Here is a 25,172-nt window from a genome sequence, read left to right as displayed (position 1 = left end):
TGTTTGGGACGGTTGGTGTCGCAGGTGTTTGTGATTCCTCAAGTGGGTTTCATGGCTTCATCAGATACTTTGGCTTGCTTCTACTGGGGTCTGCAGTTGCCGTTGTTCAACAGGAGGACAAGAGCTGTGCCAGTGAAAGTCAAACAAGCGATATAAGTAGGATGGCCAAAATCAACTGCATGGAATATCTGGAAGAAGGAAGAACGCACTGGTGGGCTCAGTAGTCGTAAAGGGACCACTAGGCCAAGAAAGGACAGCAGAATCCTCACTGTGGTAAAGAAAACGCCCCCAACGCCTGTCTGACAGATCAAAATTAGTCTTCAGGGGGCCGATGTGTGTGTGTGTCAGAGACGATTATCAGCAGAAGACTTCATGAACAGAAACACAGAGGACACACTGCAAGATGCAAACCACAAATACAGGATGGCCAGATTACAGTTTGTGAAAAAAGGACTTCAAACAGCCAGCAGAACTCTGAGTGAAAGGTCTTGTGGACCAACGAGACAAAGATGAACCTGATCAGAGTGACAACAAGAGCAAAACATGGAGACCAAAAGGAACTGCCCAAGATCCAAAGCAATCCACCTCATCTGTTAAGCATGGTGCTGAGGGTGTTATAGCTTGGACATGTATGGCTGGCACACTTCCCTTCACTGATGATGCAACTGCTGAGGTGTAGAGAAACATCTGATCTGCTCAAGTTCCAGTAGATGCCTCCAAACTCACTGGATGGCACTTCAACCTACTACAAGACGATGATCCAAACATACTGCTGAGGAAAGACAGGAATTTACCAAAGCTAAGAACTGGAAAATTGACCAATGACCAAGTCAGTCATCCATTTTGAATCCATCTGAGTAGGCCTTTCATGTGCTGTACAGAATACTGAAGAGGACAAACCCCCCCAAAAAAATTAGGAGCTGAAGATGACTGTAATAGACGCTTGGCAGAGCATCACAAGAGAAGATCCTCAGCACCTGCTGATGTCCATGAATTGCAGACCTAAAGAAGTCTTTACATGCAAGGGATATGCGACAAAGAACAAAATAAGATGGCTTTAATAGACCTGCCATAGCTGTGTCCCTCTGCCCTGAAATGGGGGGACCATGTAGAAGATATGGACTGAAGACTGAAATGTATGTAAATCCCCTTAAAAAAAGTCTGCAATTTGTACCTCAGTCACGCCGTCTGAATTGCTGGATTTGGTAATTTTAAGCTGTGGAGCAGAGGAGGAAATCAAAGAGAAATGTGACTTTCTTCCAAACATGATGGAGGGCGCGCGGTACATTAACGCTGGGAAAACGACCCCAAAGCACAAGCACGTCACGCTTCAAGTATGTCCCATCGACAAGTCACAAGCTACAATCTTTGCTGAATTTCTCGGGCAGTGCTGAAGAGAAACAGCTCAGGTTGCTGTACCAACATGACGTACGAGAAATCCCAACACTGCACTGGTCGTATACAAATGAGCACATCGGCGGGGCCTGTGCCAGACGGCTCAGACAACGGAAAGTGAAGCCACGCGTCATGACTGGATATGCTACACTTTCACTTCATTGTGGCTGAGAGGGCATCACTCGTGCCCACTTGGTAAAAATAACTGTAGTGCTGTCATGGGTACAGCATATGGTGGAATTGTTACTCTGTGTGTCCACCAATTAAGTGAGTGCCGTGACAAACAGCACTGACTTATATTAAAATACTGAACTCCATTACAGCAGAACAGCAGAAAAACACATCAGCGTTGCACATTTCCACTTATAGACGCTCCCTTCTCTCAGCTAGCATTGCCCTCGCTTTTACTCATCTGGTTCCTCTTTCAGTCCTCACTCCCTGTAGCTAACTTGTTAGCCATTTGGCCCACTCTGTTCTTTGAGTGGGGGTCTTTTTTGACCAAGTTTTGTCATTTCAAGCTTGGGCCTTCAAAACTCAGTTGGGTTAAGTGATTGTATCTGGTGCGCATCAAGCAGAGGACAACTGGGCTACAATGTGGCCACGCTTTGAGCTCATCCATGTTATAACAGAAAGGCAACACCAGAGATCAACAAAGATTGATAGTTACATTTATATAGCGCTTTTCTAGACCACCAGCAATGTGAAGCGTCCACCCAGGAACCATTCTTACACCGGTACACTCGCCACACATTAGGTGGTCAAGGGGTGAGAGACAGAGTTAGCCAAGTAGAGACAGAGGATGACTGGGAGCCAAAATGGACAAGGCCGAGGTGGGCAATTTAGCCAGGCCATCAAGGTACACACTACTCTTCATGAAAGGTGCCCAGGGGTATTTTAGGACCACAGAGAGTCAGGTCTATGTCTCATCTGAAGGACCACCATTATTGCACTGCACTGGGGCACTGAGATCCATACTCAAGATGACAGGGCTAAGTGCCTCTTGATGGCCTCACCAAAACCCCCTTTTTCTTTGTTTTACAGCAACCACCCCAACCTTTTTCCTAGGTGGTCTCCCATCCAAGTACTGTCCAGGCCCAAACATGCTTAGCTTTCTTTAGGTGAGTTACTTGTTCAGATGGTCAGGCTGCTGCTGGTGACATTCTCCAGCTCACAGTGCCACACAATTTGCTTCTCCTCACCAGCCATGAGAACTGTTTCCTTGACAAGTCCATATGGACCTTAAGGAATGGCAGTGCTCGTTAAACTCGATGTATCTTTCCATCGTCTATAACACAATACTAACAGCTTTCAAGCTTCCCTTTAAATGCTAAATTCTAAGGTAGCCGAGACCTTCTGTGGAAAGCTAAGATAAAGACTGGTAACTAAGGTTTCATTCAATTTAGCTCAGAAGTCGGAGCTGGGAATAACGTCACACCCAAGTTGACAGAGTTCCATTTAATCATTTGGAATATCAATAAGCTCCATGAAAATCTTTGTTGGAATAAACAGCATTTGAAAACAATGCACTACATTGTACTTTGCATATCCAAACACTGTAGCAGCGTGTCCGCAGACAGAAGATGGATATCATGGTGTCTACGACCGATTTAAGGAGGCACAAGTGCTAATAAACTGTGTACTGCTACGGCTTTCACTACAATTTGCGGTGTACATCTCCATTTTGGATTGATGATCTCATGTTGGACAAACTTGAGCTTGACAGACCAGCCCCGTTGTTACGAGTTTCAAATCTGACTTAAGGGGGCATTCCAGTTGAAAATTCCAATTAGGAACTCGGAAATTTCCGACTTCCCACTTCAAACGGAAGGCACCATATGTTTAAGGACAGTTTATATTCTTCACAGCCCCTCAATCCACTTGACTGGGTTGTAGTCTGGGCAGAGTTTTTAGTGTTTTTAATGTCTTCTTGTTTCTGTGTAGGTTAGGTTAACTGGCGAGTCTGAACTGATGAACTGATGCCCCATCCATGGCTGGTTCCTGTCTTGTGCTTAGTGCTATGTGTGTTAATGATTTAGCAGCACAATTACTGCCACCATTAAAGTGGTAAATAAAACAAACCTCCCCTATCAACCTTTAGACAGTGTGGTGTGGCCTTGGAGTGCTAAGGCTTTGGACGTTGTGTGACCATGAGCAAGTCACATGACCTGCCTGTGCTCCAAATAGAAAACCAAAAAGAATGTAAACAATTGTACCTGATATGTTTTAAGTGGATAAAGGAGTCAACCAAACGAGTTTTTACTTGAAAGTAACACGGTGGAGCTATATTCTGCTTCATCACCTTAAACGTCATATTTCTTGACCACACCTGAGTACGCACTTACAGATACGATTAAAAAACTGAGAACTTTGTCTGATAAGCAGAAAGGGTTTGGAGCAAAAACTAAACAGGAGGACTGGCCATGCAGTCCGCCAACAAATGAAACACTGCCATCTACTGACTGCTTTTATAATAACACTTCAAAAGCTGACCTCCATTCATTCCCATGTTGTATCTTGGAACAGTTTCTGACAAGATGTCAGTTATAGCAGTGGGCATTAGATCAGGGCTGCTCAAGATCAGCTATGGGGGGCCAAAGGACTCACCTTAAGACACCTACATTACGGTGTGACAGGTGTACTGCCCCAGTCAAACTCCCCCCCTGCCACTGTCCCGGGAGTGTGTTGCGACCAAGGGTGGATCGGACACTTGACGCCAGAAGCGAGAGCCCCACAGGGCTCCTCCTTCTGCCTTACTGGGTGAGTGAAAAAACGATGAGTAATAATAATAATTCTTTGCATTTATATAGCGCTTTTCTCACTACAGAACAGAGTCCCTATTGGCATTTACGGAATTCGAACCGGCAACCTCCCGATTGCCAGTGCAGATCTCTAGCCTCACAGCCACCACTCTTATCTACAGTGAACTTTTTTCACTCCGTAGTGGCCCCTTGCCTCCCACTTATTCTACACCTCTCATGTCCCTTCACAGTGCCAGACTAGAGTCAAGCTCAACAGGGTCTTCTTTCCCCGCTGATTCTGCCAAGCCCGTTCCCTTGGCTGTGGTTTCGCTAGATAGTCGGTTCTTATCTACACTGAACTTTTTTCTTTGCATGTAACCACTTCTTTGACATCTCGTAAAGCACTTGATCTACTGTCCAACCTTCACATGAAAATGTGCTACAGGAAGAAATGCTGCTGTTGTGCTTTGTGGGTGGAACCCCCTGGGGCGGGGCCACGCTGATGTCACTGCTGAAGGACCGCCCTCAGCCTTTATACTCTGAAGATCGGAGCAGATCTTCCAGTGGTTCACTGCAGTCCAGAGAGTTTGTTCTAGTTGTTAGTATTGTTGTTTGGATTCTAAACTATGCCTGTGTTTAGTTGGCTTAGATTTTCACATTAGGACTTGTTTTCTTTAGCCTTATTTTGCCTTTTTATAATTCTTTTCTTGTTTATAACAATACATTTTTCTTATAAATATTCTTTGTAGATTTATTTCTTAGGATACAGGTCTGTTTTGTGGTTTTCATTTCCCTTGAGAGGCACTTTGATCAAGGCCGGATTTAGACCTTTAGAGGTTTTGGTGCCCCATTAATATATCCAATTTAAACTATAAACAATAATAAACCATAAAATGAAATTTTATTCTTTAATGTGGGAACCCCTTTTTATGGAACCTGGTTCAGTTGCAGTATTTGTGGTTTTGTGCTATATGGTCCATGCTAAATCCAGCAATGGAAAACTTCTGTGGTGCAATTCCCTTGATGCCCTGAGCACATGCTTATTTTGTTTAATGGTTTTTATATATTTTAGGACATTTAAAGTAATCTGAACTTTAAAAGCCCATTCCCTTATTTCTGGGGCCCGAGCAGGCCCAAAGCCTGCATGTGGAGTTGGGTGGCCAGGCTGCCCAGGGTGAGGCCTATTCTAGGCAAGCTAAGGCAGGCCCTGGCTTGGGTGTGGGGGTCTTTTAGAAGTCTCACGCCATTTTTCTATTTTGTGTGCTGCTCCTTTACAACATCATGGAAGTCTGTATTTAATTATTTTATTATCTATTAGTTCCTGCTCTTGACAGCAGCAGTACAGATGTATGGCCATGTATACAGAGTACAGTGAAATATGATAAACAAGAATTTATTTGATTAAAGAATTTCATTTTATTTAATAGAAGACACAAATCAGCCTACCTAAGGTGCTTCTCCTGTTTTTGAATGTCTGTAGATTTGAATGTGATGTTTAATCCTGCCTCAAACTCCTCTCCTTGCTTTAACAGAGTGAAATTTACCCCATACTTATACTCCGAGGGTGGATGCAGAACTCATGAAATCTGGTAATACACACTTTTATATTGTCTCATCTTTCAGTAAACGTGCCACGCAGCCTGCTAGTTTAATTCTGCTCTACGGTTTTGCTAATGTGTCTTTTACTAAGTCGATGTTTCGCAATGGAATTGCTCAGCTTCGACTGATAATACTGAACCTCAGTAGAGCAGAGTTTGGATGAGCAACACCTGCACCAGTCGTGGCAAATGAATCCACCGTTTACTGTAATGGGCTGGCGCCCCGTCCTAGGGTTTAGTCCTATGCTAGCTGGGATGGCCCCCTGTGACCCTGGTCCGGATTAAGAAGGTTAGAAAATGACAATTCTATTTTTTTAAAGCATATTTAAATGAAGAAAGAACTCCCTAAACAGTTGTGCTAAACAAACATCCTATATTGGGCTCGTTGTGTTCACAAATCTGTGGGAAAGCAAAACACGTCACATGTGAAACACCCAAGGCCCTTAATATGAAAACGCGTCACCGAGTTACCTTTTCACATTCCCAGCAATGATGTCCATTATTTCCAATTTGGGTCTCACAAAGAAAATGATATTTTTGACATCAGCCGGGGGAAGACTGCCAGGTTTAAGTGTGAACATCTTCTCCACTTCATGCTCCTGTTTGGGCAATAAAACAAAAAAAAATAAAAAGTGAAAGATGCAACGTTTAGAAAAACTTGGAAAGCAGAGCACTGGAGACAAAGGTGCCTGAGCATTGTAGGTTACTGCAGCGGAATCATCATCCACCAAAAAAAACAAAAAATGAGTATGCAATGACCTGCAGGTCAGAATTCTTTCAAGAACCACCTGTGCCCACAAAGCTCTCTTTATTTGTATCCTGCAGCCTTATTATATTTCACTTATCTGAGAAAACCAAAACCAAAAACAGTAAACACGGACATATTAATTACCTACAGTAGGTTACACAACACTGGAAGCAAATCTCTTCTTAAGCTTTCTTAAAGGTCTCAATGCCTCACATGGAAGGAGCAGAGGTGGCTGTATAATAATCTAAACAGGCCGGAAGTATTATCTGTAAAGTGCCATCAACAATCTGGATCAGCATTACAGTACACTGATGTGCCCTCTTTCACGAACACTGCTAGCAAGATAATACGTCTGAGTACTGAATGCCAGCCTTCCGCCTCTTATTTCACCAACCAAATGCACTTTGGCAACCTCTGTGAGTATTTTTTCAAGGCGTATTAAACTCAAAAAAGCAGTGCGGGTATCGAGACATTCCTGCCGGCCAGCATCTCTAGTGACAACAAACCATTCAACTCAAGAGAGAGCTCAATTTACACGATAAAAACTGGCAAATAACCTGCTGTTTGTTACATGTCAGCCAGGGTCCAGACCTTGGTTTTATGGTTTGCTTCTTTATTCATTTTTGATTCTTTTGTTTGCACCATTTGTTTATTTGCATTTAATTTTCCTTATACACCGCGCAAAAATATGAAGGGACCACGAAGAAACCAAGCTTGGTGACGCTAACAAATGTTTCCTGATAATCACCATGTAGTTAAAATCGCCAATGACCCAACCACTCAAAAACTCAACCACACTGCTTAATTTAACGTGTATAAAAAGAAAACAACTCAGGAATAAACCATTTTCAGCAAAACTTAAGCATACTTTTTACAGTTTCATTCTGTAACGGCCGACCCCTTACCCAGACCGGCCACAACACTACCAAGACTATTCCTTGGATCACCGGAGGTTTCTTGCTCTAATAACAAGCCGTACTCCTTACAAGTTGTCTTACTTTTCCCGACACGACAAAATAACAGTAAACATATATATGTAAAATCAAACACAGATATATTGTGAAGAAAAACAAATATTCAATAATATAAATATGTGCGCAGTGGGTAGCCCTGCTGCCTCGCAGTTGGGAGACCTGGGGACCTGGGTTCGCTTCCCGGGTCCTCCCTGTGTGGAGTTGGCATGTTCTCCCCGTGTCTGCGTGGGTTTCCTCCGGGCGCTCCGGTTTCCTCCCACAGTCCACAGACATGCAGGTCAGGTGGATTGGCGATTCTAAATTGGCCCTAGTGTGTGCTTGGTATGTGGGTGTGTTTGTGTGTGTCCTGTGGTGGGTTGGCACCCTGCCCAGGATTGTTTCCTGCCTTGTGCCCTGTGTTGGCTGGGATTGGCTCCAGCAGACCCCCATGACCCTGTAGTTAGGAATATAGCGGGTTGGAAAATGGAATGGATGGATAAATATGTGCGCGCAAAAGACGACTATCCCAAAAAAACCAGTGACTATATAAGAACACGAATATACAAATATTTACATTGAACCCTTCCTTGCCCCTAAAAATTAAACAAAAACATGTAACACAAATACACACACAGATTAGTTAAACACAGCAATTGAAAATGTGGTGAATAATGAGTCCAAAATAATGTCCAGCGGTATTGATACTGACTGAAGTGTTACTGTGCTCCAAAACAACCTCAACGTGAAAAGTCCTGGCAATGGCTGGTATGAATCCAAACCCCGGGGTTACTCGGCTCTGGCTGTCATGATGTAGAATTGGATGTTGAATAAAAGCAAGCAGTGGACTAAAGCAATGATCGGCAATGGTGAGTTGATAAATGAATGGTTAAATTGTCTTCTTTCCGCTCCTCGATTTCTCTCTCACTCTCTCTCTCTCTCCTCTTCTCCCTCTTTTGCCTTTCGCTCCTCTTTTTTAAATATGCAATGTCCCGGATGTATCAGGTGAGTCTGACGGGCAATTACGTCTCGGGGCTGCAGTCTCTCGCCATCATCCTTCCTTTTTTCATTTACGGGGACAACATTCACTGACAAACATATAACGGACAGTAAATGGGACGATGAAACGAAACACACTCAGCACAAACATTATGTAGCCCCGCTACTATTTAACCACAACACAGTCCATACTGACTATGTCTGCTCGCCGCCAGAACAGAGAAATGTTTACAATAGTGTATTGTGTTAACTTATATTATATATTATGTGAATTTCCCCTTGGGATTAATAAAGTATCTATCTATCTAATAGTGATGTGCAGTGAATGGACAAACTAGTTCTTTTGTAGCTATCTTGGTCTCTGAACGTACATACTGCCTCACTGACATTAAAGAACAAATCTTTTCGAGGCGTGCTACGTTTTATATTGCATTCCACGACAGTCCGGAGCTACCATCATAACGTCATTTAAATGGCTGCAGCCTATCAGTAAACTGTTTCAGCAAAGCGGTCCTGACGACATCTAGCCAATGACTGACTTGGTAGATGACACCAAGCTCCGCCCATCGAGCGGTTCACTCTGACCATTTCTAATGATGCTTATGTATTCTGTTAGGGGGCTACAGAGTCTATTGAACATTTATTTTTTCATTGTGTATTTATTACGTCTTTTCGGGTTACACCTTTTTCTAGACTTGAAAAAAAGAATTGGTAGAGATAGAACCCTTGAAAGTTCCTACATACTTCTAAGTTTTAATAAATCCTCCTTTAACCCAGACGAACACCATATTATACACTTAATTATTGTATTTTATAAATTTTACACACGCAGGATGAGACTCTCCAGAAGGATACCATCACTTATAGCTTTCGTGCACACTGATGTATTGAATTATTCCCCGACTTTAATGAGTTTCCGATTGCAACAAAACAAAAGGTTAAATAAGGCTAGTGCTTTGGTAAGGCTTTTCAGCTTCATTTAATGTTAATATTTTATTGTAATGGTTACTTTCTTATGTTTTTTTTATTCTATGTTTAAAAATGTTAGAATATCCATGTTATAATTTTTTGAATGTGCAAAGCGTTTAATAAACTTCATTTTTGGGGGGAAAAAAACTATGACCGTCTCAGTACATGGACTGATTGAATGAACCAGTGTGCCCTCTACCTGTCTGGAGAAACATTGCAACTTCGTTCACGAACTGCAGACAGTTCAGTTCACTGCTGATGTACAGTATGTATGGTCGTTTGTAACAGAAAGAATGGGATGTAAAAGAAGGAAATTGCGGGTGATTAATCCAAATCTTAAAATCATTTTATTTAGTCATATTTCAATTTTCTCATAGTTTTATCGTGATGTGTGCACTATTCTAAGGTTCTATTTGACATTGCTATTGTGGGCTGCATCAGGAGTGGGCAGGAGGAGGAGTATAGGGACCTAATCAAGGACTTTGTTAAATGGTGCAACTCAAACCACCTACACCTGAACACCAGCAAAACTAAGGAGCTGGTGGTGGATTTTAGCAGGCCCAGGCCCCTCCTGGACCCGTGATCATCAGAGGTGACTGTGTGCAGATGGTGCAGACCTATAAATATCTGGGAGTGCAGCTGGATGATAAATTGGACTGGATTGCCAATACTGATGCTCTGTGTAAGAAAGGACAGAGCCGACTATACTTCCTTAGAAGGCTGGCGTCCTTCAACATCTGCAATAAGATGCTGCAGATGTTCTATCATATGGTTGTGTCGAGTGCCCTCTTCTATGCAGTGGTGTGCTGGGGAGGCAGCATAAAGAAGAGGGACGCCTCATGCCTGGACAAACTGGTGAGGAAGGCAGGCTCTATTGTAGGCACGGAGCTGGACAGTCTGACACATGTGGTGGAGCGACGGACACTGAGCAGGCTCCTGTCAATCATGGAGAATCCACTGCATCCACTGAACAGGATCATCTCCAGACAGAGGAGCAGCTTCAGCGCCAGACTGCTGTCACCGTCCTGCTCCACTGACAGACTGAGGAGATCGTTCCTCCCCCACACTATGAGACTCTTCAATTCCACTTGTGTGTGTGTGGGGGTTAAACGTTAACATTATACAAAGTTATTGTCTGTTATACCTGCATTTTTATCACTCTTTAATTTAATATTGTTTTTTATCAATATGCTGCTGCTGGAGTATGTGAATTTCCCCTTGGGATTAATAAAGTATCTATCTATTTAACAAATCTTTTTCTATTTATTGTTCAAATTGTATTTATTATCAAAGTTCAATAAAGAGAATTATTATTATTTTTAATTTTAGTATTATGTGTGAATTACTTATTTTGTTGTCTGCTTTTTATATGTTTGTATTGTTTGGTAGTTAAAGATGTTACTAGATTTTAAACTAGAACTATAGCTTGTCGTTTTTGAAGTGAACAAATCTGTGAATCAAAGATTTAAATCATTTTGGTGAACTGAACGAAACGAATCGAATCACTAAAAAGAATCGGTTTGCACATCGCTAAGTGTAGCAGTGGAGCGCCTCTTAGCCCAGCTGTTCCCGCCCCTTGCCCCTCCTTTGGCCGCTGATTGGTCATTCGATTCCTTTTCATTTTGACACGATTCAAGCCTGGTCTCGAATCCAAATGCAATACTGTACACGCGGAGTAGCCATAATGCAAAATGCAATACGCCCGCTTTGCTTTTAGTTACGACATGCGATCCATGAACATCCAACATTAAGAAATGTGGTGCCCATTGTACCCGAGTCAGTGTGCCGATGAGGCAAGGACATTAAGCCTGTCACTTAACCAGCTGCCCTCTACAACGGCAAGGCTGTTGGTGACTTTTTACATTTTTTGCACTAAAGTTTATTAAAAAAAAAGTTTTAAGTGAGATGAACGGCAGTGACGTGTTATTTGACATCAGAAGAAGAATGGTGAGGTGATTACCTTCAGGAGCGAATACTGCGCTATCAATCCAAACGGTCCCGTTAGGTATTCGTCCCATACAATCGCCTAGGAGGATGAAAAAAAAAAACAACAATGAGTGACATGACGCCTCCTTACTTCTACACGTCATCGTTTCATTTAATGCTCCTTCCTGATACTATTAATCCGACCCAAATTGTTTTAGGAAATTCAAAATTGCAATATAAGGAAACATCAAGAAAGCTATGAGGGTGACACTGGAAAGGCATAAAAAGCAAGGGCGACACGTTTCAAGATGACATATTTATGTGACAGAACTGTATTTGCAACAAGAACATCTGAACGGCTTATTCAGTTTAATTAACAGCAGAGTGCAAAACGGTGAGGAGCATTACCTTACTTCCCGCACATCTATCGAGAAATTCCCGCAACTCTTTCCTGGCTGCTTCTCGCAAGACGTTCAGATTCACCCGGCCATAAGACAGATGCGCCGCCATCTTTCCCTCTGGGCCGCTGTCATGTGAGGACACCTCACGTGACCGCACGTCTTTATTTTTCTTTTCCTCCAGCACGTGTTTCACGGGCGCCCCATCGTGGTTATACGGTGTATTCTCTCTGTGGCTGTTCCAGAGCGGGTGGCTGCACTTTAAAGGTCTCGTAGTCCGACGATTTTATGATGTTTTTATTTTACGGTGTTCTTGTGGCTGAACCTCCAGTTAGCTGCGAACCACCCAGTTTCACGGAGATTGCACAGGTGGCGAACCAGCTGAGGGGAGGGAAGGCTGCAGGGATCGGTGGTAACCAGGGTGACCTTCTCCAGGCAGGCTGTCCTCCCTGTCATTGCCATTAATCTTTGCTTCCATTTGGGCGACACCCCAACTGACGGGATAACAGGACTTGTCGTCCCTATCTGCAAAGGGAAGGGTAATCGCCTGAATTGCGGTAACTGCAGGGGGCTAATACTGCTCTCGGTGCCAGGTAAGTTCCAATTCTAGGGTCATCTTCAATAGGATCCGTGATCACTCGCTCATCTGCAAGTGACCGCAGCAGTGTGCTTTTATACTTAAAAAGTCTACCATTGACTGTACCCTGGCACTGAGGGTTCTCATGATGTGCAAACGCGAGTTTCTTTGCAGCGTTTGTCGATTTCCGTAAAGCGTTCCGACTCAGTTGATCAAGCTGCCCTTTGGGACTTCCTGAGACCTCACGCGACCCATCCCCTCCCCTTACTCCCTAGTTGCTGGATTACATAGCCAGCCTGTACACTGGTACTATGAGTGCTGTGCAAAGTGGAGGCAGAACCTCTACATTCTTCCCAGTTGATTCTGGAGACTCGTCAGCAGTGTATTCTGCATCTGCTCTGTTCAATGCTTGCTTGGACTGGGTGTTGGGCAGGGTCGTGGTGTCCAGTGGCTGTGGTGCATGTGTTGGTGAAGAGAGATTCACGGATCTTGACTTTGCCAACAATGCTGTGATCTTCACCGAGTCAATGGAGGGTCTGAGCGGGGCTCTCAAGAGGCTGAGCGAGGAGTCTGAGTGCCTGGGCTTGCAAGTGTCCTGGATAAAAACCAAAGATCAGGCCTTTAATGACCTCTTGGGCCCAGCCATCAGCAGTGTGTGTCTGTGGAGAGAGTGTCGACCTTGTTGAGAGGTTTACTTACCTCAGCAGAGACATTCATGTCTCTGGTTGACTCTTCCTATGAAGTCAGTAGTCAGACTGGGAGAGCATGGGCAGGTCATGAGGTCACTGGAAAGGGGTGTGTGGCACTCCTGATATCTTTACAAAATGACAAAGGTCCAAGTCTAGAGCCCTGGTGCTCCCTGTTTTGTTATATGGTTGCAAGACATGGATGCTATCCAGTGACCTGAGATGAAGACTGGACTCCTTTGGTACTGTGTCTTGGGAGAATCCTTGGGTACCACTGGTTTGACTTTGTGTCAAATGAGCAGTTGCTCATGGAGCCCCAAATGAGGCACATTACTTGCATTGTTAGGGAGCTTCAGTTACGGAACTATGGCCATGTGGCACAATTCCTCCAAGGGTGATCTGGCTCACAAGATCCTCATTGTTGAGGACCCAAGCGGCTGGACAAGGGTTCCCCATTTCTAGCAGATCCTTGGAAGTTTTTCCAGGAGGCAATATTGTTGTGCCAAAAGTTTTCCAGGATCCAGCTTAAAAAGTCCTCCCTCTGTCCTACCCAGGGAAGTCAAGAATTGGGAGTGGAGATCAATGAAGCTCACCTGGATAGGTGCAGACAAGAAAAAGAAGGAGAAAAGAGAAATTGTATTGTGGAATGTAATTTGTGGAAGCTATTGTCAAACTGAAAGAACTCCTTTGAACCTAGGACTTGTTGTAGTGCAGTGGTGTCTGGGGTTTTGGGCCTCTGTTACACTCCCCTACAGGTCACAATATAAAAGACACTATATAGAGATTAAAAAGAGAAATTAGATCAGTAAAACACTTTAAGACAGGTATGAAATGTGCTGTATAATGAATGAATGGATTGATGCAATGCTTTTTCACTCTATGCACTGTATGTCATAAATGTGCAGATACTTAGGAACGCCTTTTATAATGGAAATGCAAAGCACTACTCAATACTTGTGTAAATATGAAAAGCACTATATAAAATAATTAGCTATAAATTCCGTCTATATACAAATCACAATAAATTCATAGTTTCATACTACAGCAGCTAATTAACCAAGCTTAAAACTACAAACACCGGCTCAATGCACTCTGGCACTTATCGGTTATGTAACCTTTGTGTGCTCCACATCAAACTTCACATTTACAAATATCAGATAAGGCATACATGCAAAGTGTTAAATTGTCATGAAATTAAGAACATTGTTACTGCCCTCATGAGTTATGCAGACAACAAATGACTTGCCTTAAGCTGCATGCTCAAACGTTTGCTCCCTTGTAGCTTAAACAAAACATGCAGTTACATCCTGAAATGTTGCTTCAATCTGAATTAAAATTATTAAAATACCTGCATGGCTGACAGCATAGCAAAGTATGCATATAATGAAGTTTGGATGTTTGTTACACTCACATAAGGCACTGTCAGGTCAGAAATGCAGACTTTTGAGATTAGTCCAATACGAATGCCTCAATGATATGCTCATTATGTTTACAAACAAAAGAACAAGTTTGGCAGTGGCCAAACCATTGGACTTCAGTGCTGTGAGGCAGAAATGCTCACAGAGTTGCAGCTTTGAATCCCAGTTTGTGTGAGTTTTAGTTTCACATACCAAAGAAGCATCCCAAGTTAACTGCTGATTATTAAATGGCTCTGGGTGAGTACATGAAGGTGTTTGCGTGTGTGTGTGCCTGTGATGAGCCACTACCTCATCCAGGATTGTTTCTACCTTGGCACCCAAATTTGGGCAAAACCATGAATTGGATAAGCAGGTTAGAAAATACATAGATGAATGATGGGAAGTGTCATAGTACAAAAATAAATCGTGCTACTCATGCTACATAATCCACACTTCAATTATCAGCTGTATGCATAAAACATGCTTTTTTTTGCTAAAACATTCTTAAATAGTTACTTGCGTAATAACAAGTGCAAGTCATAAAGAGCACACTAAAGCCTCATGGGAGTTGCTTTTTGAATTGAAAACCCGCTTCTCCCCATCACTCATTGGTTAACAGTCCTGAGCTTTTGGATGGAGTATTCTTGACTATACATATATTCATAACCAATAACTAGAAAATGTAAGTTTTGAACATTTCCTGCAACATGTATATGTTTACAATAATATATTTTTGGGGTAAGAGCAAAATAAAACTTTGAACAAAGTTAAAGACAATAATTTTGCAGGAAAACAGAGTTTAAAGGATAACAATTTATTAAAGCAGATACAGTCCACACTGTGCTTGGATTAATACTGTTTTTAAATTATTTGCCTTCCTGGAACAGTCCTATTATACATTCATTGAAAGAACCCAGACTTGGATAACAAAAAATATTCTTTGTGTTTTTATGTCAAGTTGAATACATATTGTCCCAAAAATACATTTATGTACAGATTCGAGGTCCTGCGTATACAGTATTTTACAGTGGATGGAAGATGCAATATAATGATCCACATTTATTTCATCTTTACAGATGATAAAGTTAACATTCAGTTAGACCATGACAAACAACGCGATATGTAAAATACTATTACCACTCCTTTTTTAAAGTTTAAAAACATTTTGACAGTTTAAATATGCTAATATAAAGACTCTCAACTGTAGTTTAACAATTAAAATCAAGAAGAACGGTAGTACAAAGTGTGCAGTGCATAAGGGTTGTGAAGCTCTTACCTACTTGAGTTAGGCTTGTCCGAGACTTTCAATGCATGGTTTAATACTTGCGACAGATGCAATTTTGCATTTGCTTACAACTGTTTCAAACATGTAAATTAGTTCACTATATACTGTGTGGACTGAAAAGGTCCCTCAAGTAATGCTTCAGCTAAAATGTTTTTGGACTGGTTAACAATAATGGAAACATACAAGTGCAAAAGTAGCAAAAGATGCACCTGTATAATTTACTGTATAATATTGGATACTGTATCATTTTTCTGAAGATCAAGAATATTTGAGATGGAGTTGTTTTTCTTTAGAAAGAATAGAGTTTTAATATCTTAGAAAGCTGACACATGGTAAAACCATTCTTTTATTTTTTTTTACCAGTGGTGGATCTGGCATCTATAAACTTGGGGAAACATTCAAGAGTGTTTGAAGAAAACAAACACTTTAAATAGGACCTTCTTCTCAGTGGCATAGAACATGCCATTGCTTTTATCAATCAGAAGTAAGCAAATAAATTTTTCCACTATAATCAAGCTAGACTTCTGTGTGTGCACTAAAAGTCACGGACAAACACAAAATGAAAAAATATTAACAAACTAAATAAATTAGCAATATTTTCAAATTAGAACAGTTCACTTGAATATTCTGCAGTGTTTTAGCTTCAACTGGAATGGCTTTATTAAATGTTTCATCTGCAGGGGCCACCTATTTATCTTGGTGAAGTGCAAAGTTATTAAACCAAAGATGGATGAAGACAAAACCCCCCTGAGCAGTTTATAATGCTCTCAGAGAAAGACAGAGTGGGCTATTCTCAAAGACAAAACCACCTTCAAAAACTAATTTTCTGTTAAAATGTTTCATCATCATTACAGCTGTTAGTCCAATGTCCAAAGACTTCACAGATGTCACAATATGGACGTTCATCACTCCGACTGCCATGATAGGTGCTGTGGGGAGGGGTTTCTGGTGTCTGATCTTGAGTGGGGCAGTCTTCAGTTTCATGGAGATCAAAGCAATCACAAATATCACAGAAAAGACGAGGTGGAGGCTTCTTCTTTTCCAGAGTTTCATTGAACCTATATGGGAAGAAATAACAAAAAAAAAAAACACATCTTAAGATGGCTTTTGAATTAGTTTAATGAGAAAGGGAAGAAACTAGAATGCATGGAAATCTAATGTAATGACAATATATGAGTAGGAAATATAAATACAAGACAGCTGCCATTTAAGTACCTCCACACCAACTCAAAGTCTCTTAAGTGAGGATACCCCACAGCAAGGAGACAGAGAGACATCACCCATGATATGTCTAGCTCCAGGGCCACAGGGTGTGTAGAGTGGAGCCTGATTATAGCAGTCCAGCAATCAGCTTCACCACAAATATAATTAAACACCTTGTTCCAAGAGACAGTTCCAATTGCAAAAGTCTAGCATACCTAGATCTGTCCTACACATGCCTGAATAGAAAAGAGCTGGGTGCAAGTAATAATCTATGCCACCTTCAGTACCCTCTGTGGTACTTTACAGTCTTGAGCTGAGAAGGGTCAGGTCAGTAGAAGGCATCTTGGGGCTTCACAGTTCATTCAGCCACCGGATGCTCACAACTGCATGGCACCACCAGAGCTAGGGTCCAAGAGTGGGTCCCACCACTGCTGTTCAATCGCATTTGTTAAGAACCATTACAAAAGTCTCACTTTGTATTATTCTTTATATGACCCCTATTTTTAGATCAATTTTCCATGACCAATTTTATCAGGAATACAAGGTTTCTATCAAAATACACACACCCAAGATATTGGATGATGAATAGTGCAATCTAATTTAAATTTCTGAAGAATGGTAAAGAGCTTGCATTATAAATAAGCTTATCCTGTTAATACTGTGGCATTTCATCACCAGTAGGGACAAATGTACCTTTCATAGTTGTCTAGTTCACTGATGTTGTTGCCATTGAGAGATGCCTCTGCCATTTTCTCAAGTTTAGTCTTGAGTTCTTCGTTTTTCTTCTGAAGATCGACAATCACTGAATTCAGGAAATCAATCTACTCAAAACAGAGATGAAGAAAGTTAACATGGTTCAAGTCACATGGCACCGAAATACTCATATACGTATACTATACTTGGCTATCACCCTTACTTTTGCAAGCAAACTTAAATAGCAATGCAAAATTGACCCAATGCAGGGAGCATCCACGGTTGATTTGTGACCTGTACCCAATGCGACCAGGATAGGCACCAAGCCCTAGCAATCATGAATTTGATCAGCAAGGTAACAAAACAGGTGGATGGATAATGTAGTGAAACAAAATTTCAGATGAAGGTACATTACAGCTTATTGCAATATAAAGATGACTGACTGTTGATAAATAACTATTTCACGAGATGCTTGTTAAATAAATAAAACCATGAAAGTTTAATTTTGATTTGAAACTATACAAACATATAAGAGGCGAAAAGATTTAAAAACCAAATGTTAGAGATAGCATGCAGTCTTAGGATCTTAATATCTGTGCAGTTAAAGAAGAAAACAAAATTATGGTTAATCAGCACAGCTTTCAAGTACATGCCATTTAGGTATATTTCAAGCATTTCCAAATTATCATTTGTTTTTGATGTACTCGCTAGGTATATCTAAATTGTGACAAAAAACTATTTTTTATCTTTTAAAAGGCCAGTAAACCCGGATTAAAAATGTCTTTTTAACTTAAGTTTCTGTACTAAAATAATTACAATATCTTCATTTACGTCATGAATTTTTATCTGCACGGAATTTACTTGGAACAAAAAAATCTTTAGAAAACGTAGCTAGTAAAAGAGGCAGAATATAAAAAATTCATGCAGATTTCTTGCTAAAGTGCATAGGTGAGGCCAAACAATTTTTATTTGCGTTAGAGCCAGCAGATGATGGAATCACAAGACAAACAGGAAGAAAAGATGGAGAAACAAACCATATGCTGATTGAAGTGGGGAGAGGGGAAATCATCGACATCAGGGAGGAAATAAAGGAGGAAAAGATCAGTTAGACACAAGAATCGTACAGAAAGCCAACGGTTGTTATCTCCATTGTTGTAGACGTTTTTCTTTTTGACCATTTCCTTAAAATTTACCAGTTAATGCCAGGACACAATATGTTTCTTTTAATAAGATGCTACCCAGTTCCTGCTCTCAATGTGTTGTGTTAAAAGTGCACCTCACATTGTGTTTTACACCAACAAAAAAAACCATTCAAAATCAGTGTTCAATATACCATTTTTCTTCTTTCTTAAATACTATTTACAGTGAAAACCTAAAAGAACAAGTATTTCAGAGTTAACTGGTTGTCTGTCATATTATTTGCAACTTTTTTCCTAAAAAGGAGAAGCAGTTAAGAGCAAGGAATCTTAACAAGAAAGAGCTAGACTGAATCAAACTCAGTATTAAAATTATTCACTGTTACAGAGAAATAAAAGCTTCTTTACTAATAATTTTCCAAGACTACAGAGAGATGGAACAGTAAAATTATAACATCAATTAAATGAGATCTATTTAAGAAACGTGTTGAAAAGGTGTTCACCAAGACTATAATTAAGAACACACTCCTCAAACTGACATCTTACTATTACAGAAAATTATTTTCTTTCTCATTACTAAAATGCTTATTAAATTGGTTGCTCCCTTAGTCCCATAATATAATATTGCATATTACAAATATGTTATAGAAAAATATAAAACTAACTAGGCCAGCTTTTCATTTGTAAACTAATACTCCATTTATACTATTATGTTACACTTATCTTAAAAGATTTGCCTGTAAAACCCAGTGAGCATTACATGTATTTTTAAATAGCTTCAAAATTGTAAATATTTTAGGATCACTTTATAAACAGTAAAATTTCTTAAAGTGATCTTCAGCAACTTCTACTGAAATGGAACATGCTTTCAATTTAAAATTATAATCTAAGACAATCTGAATTTATTACTTTTAAACTCTCATTCAATACATACTTGGCTTTCTAAAGATTCCTTTTCTTCTCTTAATTGTCCAACAGCAGAATCACCTGTAAATGGTGAATTAAAATAGAAGTCAGCCTTCAATGTGTAATTTAAATGTAATGCCATATTAGGACAGATAATAAAAAGTAATGTTTAACTACCGCTCTGCCTCAGTCTCTGAGGTAGAGATGGCATCCTTCACTGCAACAAAAGCACACAGAAGATACACACTGTAGCCCTGGCTCTTGCAGTGTTTATCTTTGTAAAATGTGTTTACAAAAACCAAAATATTTTAATATTAAAAATGTTAAAATGAAAATGTTTTCAGAACACAATGGTTTTCATGAAAAGTCTTTTTGTTTACAAACACATACTGTATTCGGTTTTACCTGGAACAGTAGAATCTTTATCCACTTTTTTGTTTTCCATTACTTTCCTTTCCAAGTTTTGCACTTTTTCCTGAAGTTTGACTTTGTCTGCTTCAAGAGACTGCACTGCTGACTGGAGATTCTTTGCAATGGCATTCTCTCCTCTTAAAATGGTGATCTATACAGTTGGGGAATGGACATATTTAGACATAATGGAGTACATCAGGACAAAATGTCTATGATATTAACAAGTCATCTGTTAAATAAAATGGCTTAAATTGAGTTTTTTTGAACTTATAACATGCTAAAAGGGTAAGCAAAAGCAAAAGTGCTGGAGACGACTCTCCTTCAAAGATACAGCAATTTGAAATGCTTTTATTAATTCTTTCAACATTTACCTCTTTTTTCAGCTTATCCAAATCAGAGTCCTTCTCTGAGATCAAGGCACTAGTTTGTTGAATAGATTTCTGAAGGGAAGTTTTCTCTTCATCATATTCTTTCTTTAGCAAAGACTCTCTGTTGAAAAAATATACTTTCCTTTTAAAAACAAATCCACCCTGTAGCTTTAACCAACTTGATCATATATTTCACATATATTGAAAAATATATTTGCTTCATTAAAATTATTATGAGGTGATGTATTATAAATTGAATGAATGATTCATGGGTTACTGTAAATACCCCTGGATATATGCATTGCAGTCCTTCAGTTCAAACACAGAATTTTACATTTACTCATAATGAACTCAAGTCTTTCTCTCAGCATTTGTGCTTTTTCCTTATTAAAATAATAAATGGAGAACAGTTGATCTGCTTTATTAATAAATTATACATTGCAGAATTTTAATTTAGAATTTGCCACTTACAGAATTATTTAAACATATGATATTTAACTTTAATTTTCAGGAATCAATGATTAAAAAGGTCCCCATCCATTCAATTTCTCATACCCCTTAATCAAATTATAGGCTTACAAAGATGGAAGGCTACCTAGTATGTAGTATAGAGTTCAAGACTGGCTACCAGGCCTGGATGGGAAAAACACAGAAGCAACAGGGCTAAAACTAACACACCAGCATAAACAGTGACCTAGCCACGATTCAAACCCAGTGTGCTGGAGCTGTGAGAAATCTATACTACCCACAGCACCACCATGCCACCATAAACTGATAATAACCATAAAACCTAAAAATGAAAGAAATGGCTCTACAAATACATTTTTGCATTTTAATGATGATGCACAAAACAGTTTGTCAGAAAAGCAGGACAAATTTTCTACAGCTGGAAAAAATAAGCATTTGACATGCAACACATGTATCTTTCTGCAGACATGCACTAGAAAATCTTAACTTCTTATCCTACTCCAAATTTTTATTTTTTAAATCTGAATAAAAATATTCATTGAAACAATAAAAAAAGAAATACATAGGGTGAGCACACTACAAACCCAGTAGCTGTTAATGTAAATTGAATTTTGCAAATATAAGACCATGCAATAATTAATAATAATTCTTTACATTTATATAGCGCTTTTCTCACCACTCAAAGCGCTCTCCACAATTAGAGTAAGCATAAAGATTGTGAGTTAGTGGTTGGTGACTAAAAGTGTATCAAAGCATTGTTGCTACTGTCTACCCTAATGTGCATCCTTAGGGTTTCAGATCATCACAGTAATGCATTGACTTGCTAAGAATATATGTATTACAAATAATAAGTATGAATATTGGTGCAGGTGGATGAATAAAACCTGCAGGATTGCTTTATGATATACATCAATAAAGGATTGCATTGCTTCTTGTAGCATAGACTAGGGAAACATACTTGCCCAAAATTATTTCCATTTTTAATAAAAAAAAAATTAATTGCATCACTAATAGCCTTTCCCTTTATAGGTCAATTCTAAAAGGGCAATATATTTTAATATATGTATGAGAATTGGCAATACCACTATAAACAACAATGAGTAGAAACAAACTGTACCTGTAAAGCAAAATGTATTTTAAACCTTAAGCATATAGACTAAAATTGTAAGGGGCATTTGATTGCAAATAACAGTTCCTATGTGAAGCAGACAATAAAAAGAAAGAAAAAAATGCATAAATTAAATCTGAAGCACATAAAAAGATTTCTGTACGGAGCTAGGCAGTTCATGCTAATAACATCTGTAGGTGACTGAAGTGCAAAGAATCTGGGAATTCAGAGTATAAGGAAACATCAGTATTGCATTTTCCTTTCGCAAAATGCAGGTTTACATTTTCAGAGTCAACTATTTTTTTTTCTTCTAGGATATACTACTATTGCCCCTCAACTTCACTTCACATTCCATAAAATGATATCCAAAAAGTGAAGATATATGTGGAAGAACATACTTTCATCAAATTACCGCTACCTACTTCTTTGAAAAAGAACAAGTTAGATTGTGTAAAAACACAGAATAGACATTTCACACCACTAAGACAGTACACTGCAGTAAACACTTGCAAATATATATTGTGTATGTATATACATATATATACACACACACACACAGAGTAATATATACTGTATGTTGTATTTATGCAATCTGTTTCTTATTTGTGTCATTTGTTAGAACAGTACAATAATTTTGATGAAAACAGGCTATTGTGCCCAACAAGCTCAGCTATCTTACTTACCTAGACTGTCTAAATTAGTATCAAACTTGAGAACAAAAGGTTCCTAAAGTTCATCTCTACCACAGTACTTGGTAATTTATGTCATGGGTCTATAGTTCTTTGCATGATATGTATTACTAGGGGGCTCCGCCCCCTGCTCGCTTCGCTCGCCAACCCCTGGCGTTGGGGCATGACAAAGAGTGAGATGTATGAATTAGATATAGAATAGTGTGCAGGTGTGGATGATGCATATAGAAAGCAAAAAATACAGTGTTTGGCACAGAGTAATGGTTTATTGGAATATTTCTTTGTACACAACATTAGTAGTAAAGATGGTGTCCTGTCCTTGAATGAGTCTTCCTTGGCATGGAGCATTTATAACTTTAACTTTAACGTCAGATGAACGTCGAACACGTGAGAAGGCAACATAAAGTTGTCCATGTCCAAAAATGGGCTCAGAGAGGTAAATGCCAACCTTGTCCATGGTTTGTCCTTGTGATTTGTTGATGGTCATGGCAAATGCAGGTTTAATGGGGAAGTGTCGGCGTTTCAATGTAAAAGGTAATTCTAGGTCAGAACTCGTAAGGTCAATTCTAGGAATGAGAACAGTATTGTTAGCATGTGATTCTGTAAGAACTGTTGCTTGAATAACATTGTGTGTCATGGTGTTGACGACTAAACGTGTGCCATTGCATAAACCCTGTTTAGTGTTAAGGTTTCTTAATAGCATGATTATTGTTCCGTTTTTAAGGTTAAGATTGTGTTGTGGTAATCCGGCTGGGTTAATAGTGTTCAAATATTCTAAGTGGAAATTTAGATGTTCATTGTCGTCATCAGAGTCAACTTTGTCAGAGCTTAGAAAGAGCCGTGCCTCTCCAGGAAGTAATGAAATGACCTGGTTATTAATGTGATCAACATTAATATTTTTTGGACATAATATAGTGCGTTGTGTTAAAAGGGGCATTTGGTCTAATGAGACCGCTGTTCCAAATATCTCCGTAAGTAAGTCGTCGCAGATGAAGGGTTGAGGAATTGTAATAATATCTGGGTGAAGTCCATCTGTATTGGTGAGTGTACAATGTTCTAGTTGTAATAACCAATTGTTATATTCGGGATCTGGAAATTGCATATTTTGTACCAAGTGTATCTTTAGAAAGCAAAGCCAATTGTTTGCGTAACATTTTTTGTTCCGCGGTTTTAGAAGCGCGCCGAGGTGAATTTTTTTGTTTGATGCGGGTTCGTGTTTGTGGTCCCGTTACTCGAGCCGTCTAGTTTTGTATCCGTGATCGTGAATTGATCACTTGTTTGATCTTTATCGTTAGGAATATGGATAAGTAATAAGTAGGATCGAACTCACTGTTAATATGCAGACTGTTCGTTTCTTCGTATTATCACCAATCAGGTCTCGCGCCTGTATATGTATTGTAGTTCGGTCTCGTGTTGTTTATATGACGTCGTCGCGTATTTTAAGGTGGACTGAATAATAGCTGAGCGCATGGCATGTGGAGCAATAGGTAAGTACTGTCTAAAATCTACTCCTAATAAAAGTACCTTCACTCCAAAGGGAATATTATTATTCATCAACGCAATGCCAATTGTCCGCGTATTTTAAGGTGGACTGAACAATAGCTGAGCACATTGTAAGTGGAGTAATAGTTAAGCACTGTCTAAAATCTCCTCCTAATAAAAGTACCTTTCCCGCAAAGGGAATATTATTATTCATCAACGTTTGTAGAAGTTTATCAATGGTGTTGAGTAAGTGACTGGATGCCATTGTACATTCATCTATAATTAATAGTGTGGCAAGACGGATGTCACGTGCATTGTTACTGTGCATTGTCATAGTGGATACCGATGTTTCTGTGATTGGGACCGGTATTTGGAATAAGGAGTGACATGTGTTTTTGGAGCCGAGACATTTTTTCTTCCGCGGTTTCAGAAGCGCTTTGTAGGTGCCGACGTGATTTGTGCATATTTGCGTTCTTGATTTGTTTCAGGGTGCACTGTTCCAATGCGATGTAATATTTGTCCACATACGCGAAAGCAGTATTGGTCATTGCCTTTTGGTGACCTGATATTTACTCCGGTAGATGCAAAATCAAATGAACTATTGTAGGATGTAATGCAGATGCGCCGCCGTGTATTTTGTTGTTTCATGCGGGTTCGTGTGTTTGGTCCCCTTATCCGAGCCGAATCGTTTTGTACCCGTGAGCGTGTATTCATGACTTGTTTGTTCCTCAGCATGCGAAATATGGATAAGTAATAAGGAGGATCGCACTCACTGTTAATATGGAGCCTTTTCTGCAGTTGAACGGTTAATAGTGCTTTATTGTAAGGAGATCCACCTATGCTGCCTAGTGTGAAGGTGTTGAGATGACGTATGTTTAATATGGACGGTTCCTTTAGAAATGGGGCTTTGGGTGTCACTTCTTATTGATGTTAGTGTGTTTGTGGGTCTGATTCGTCGTTGTTGTGAACGTTTCGTGTGCCATGTCTCGTCTCTAATGGGCCTGGCGTGGCGGTCACGGCTTCTTTTTTTTTGGTGCGTTAG

The 25,172-nt window shown here is 39.8% G+C and overlaps 2 protein-coding genes across 7 annotated transcripts in view; both read right to left on the bottom strand.

Moving 5' to 3' along the window:
• vps33a (VPS33A core subunit of CORVET and HOPS complexes) overlaps nt 1–11,871 on the bottom strand; it is a 36,425-nt gene extending 24,554 nt beyond the window's left edge. The window contains exons 1-3 of the mRNA XM_028824335.2: nt 11,732–11,871; nt 11,358–11,423; nt 6,203–6,330 (exon numbers count right to left, since the gene is read on the bottom strand). Of these exons, the coding sequence (XP_028680168.1) occupies nt 6,203–6,330; nt 11,358–11,423; nt 11,732–11,833 (296 nt within the window). The 5' untranslated portion in view covers nt 11,834–11,871. The remainder of the gene's footprint in view (nt 1–6,202; nt 6,331–11,357; nt 11,424–11,731) is intronic.
• A 3,290-nt stretch (nt 11,872–15,161) lies between these two features.
• clip1a (CAP-GLY domain containing linker protein 1a) overlaps nt 15,162–25,172 on the bottom strand; it is an 88,940-nt gene continuing 78,929 nt past the window's right edge. For all 6 annotated transcript variants that reach the window (XM_051920958.1, XM_051920959.1, XM_051920963.1 and 3 more), the window contains 5 exons: nt 20,387–20,504; nt 20,010–20,166; nt 19,633–19,685; nt 17,563–17,690; nt 15,162–16,724 (listed from right to left, as the gene is read on the bottom strand). In XM_051920958.1, coding sequence (XP_051776918.1) covers nt 16,496–16,724; nt 17,563–17,690; nt 19,633–19,685; nt 20,010–20,166; nt 20,387–20,504 — 685 coding nt within the window. In that variant the 3' untranslated portion in view covers nt 15,162–16,495. The remainder of the gene's footprint in view (nt 16,725–17,562; nt 17,691–19,632; nt 19,686–20,009; nt 20,167–20,386; nt 20,505–25,172) is intronic.

This window comes from Erpetoichthys calabaricus, chromosome 18 (assembly GCF_900747795.2).
Source record: "Erpetoichthys calabaricus chromosome 18, fErpCal1.3, whole genome shotgun sequence".
NCBI classification, from domain to species: Eukaryota; Metazoa; Chordata; class Cladistia; order Polypteriformes; family Polypteridae; genus Erpetoichthys; species Erpetoichthys calabaricus.
This window is presented reverse-complemented; position numbering and strand designations above follow the sequence as displayed.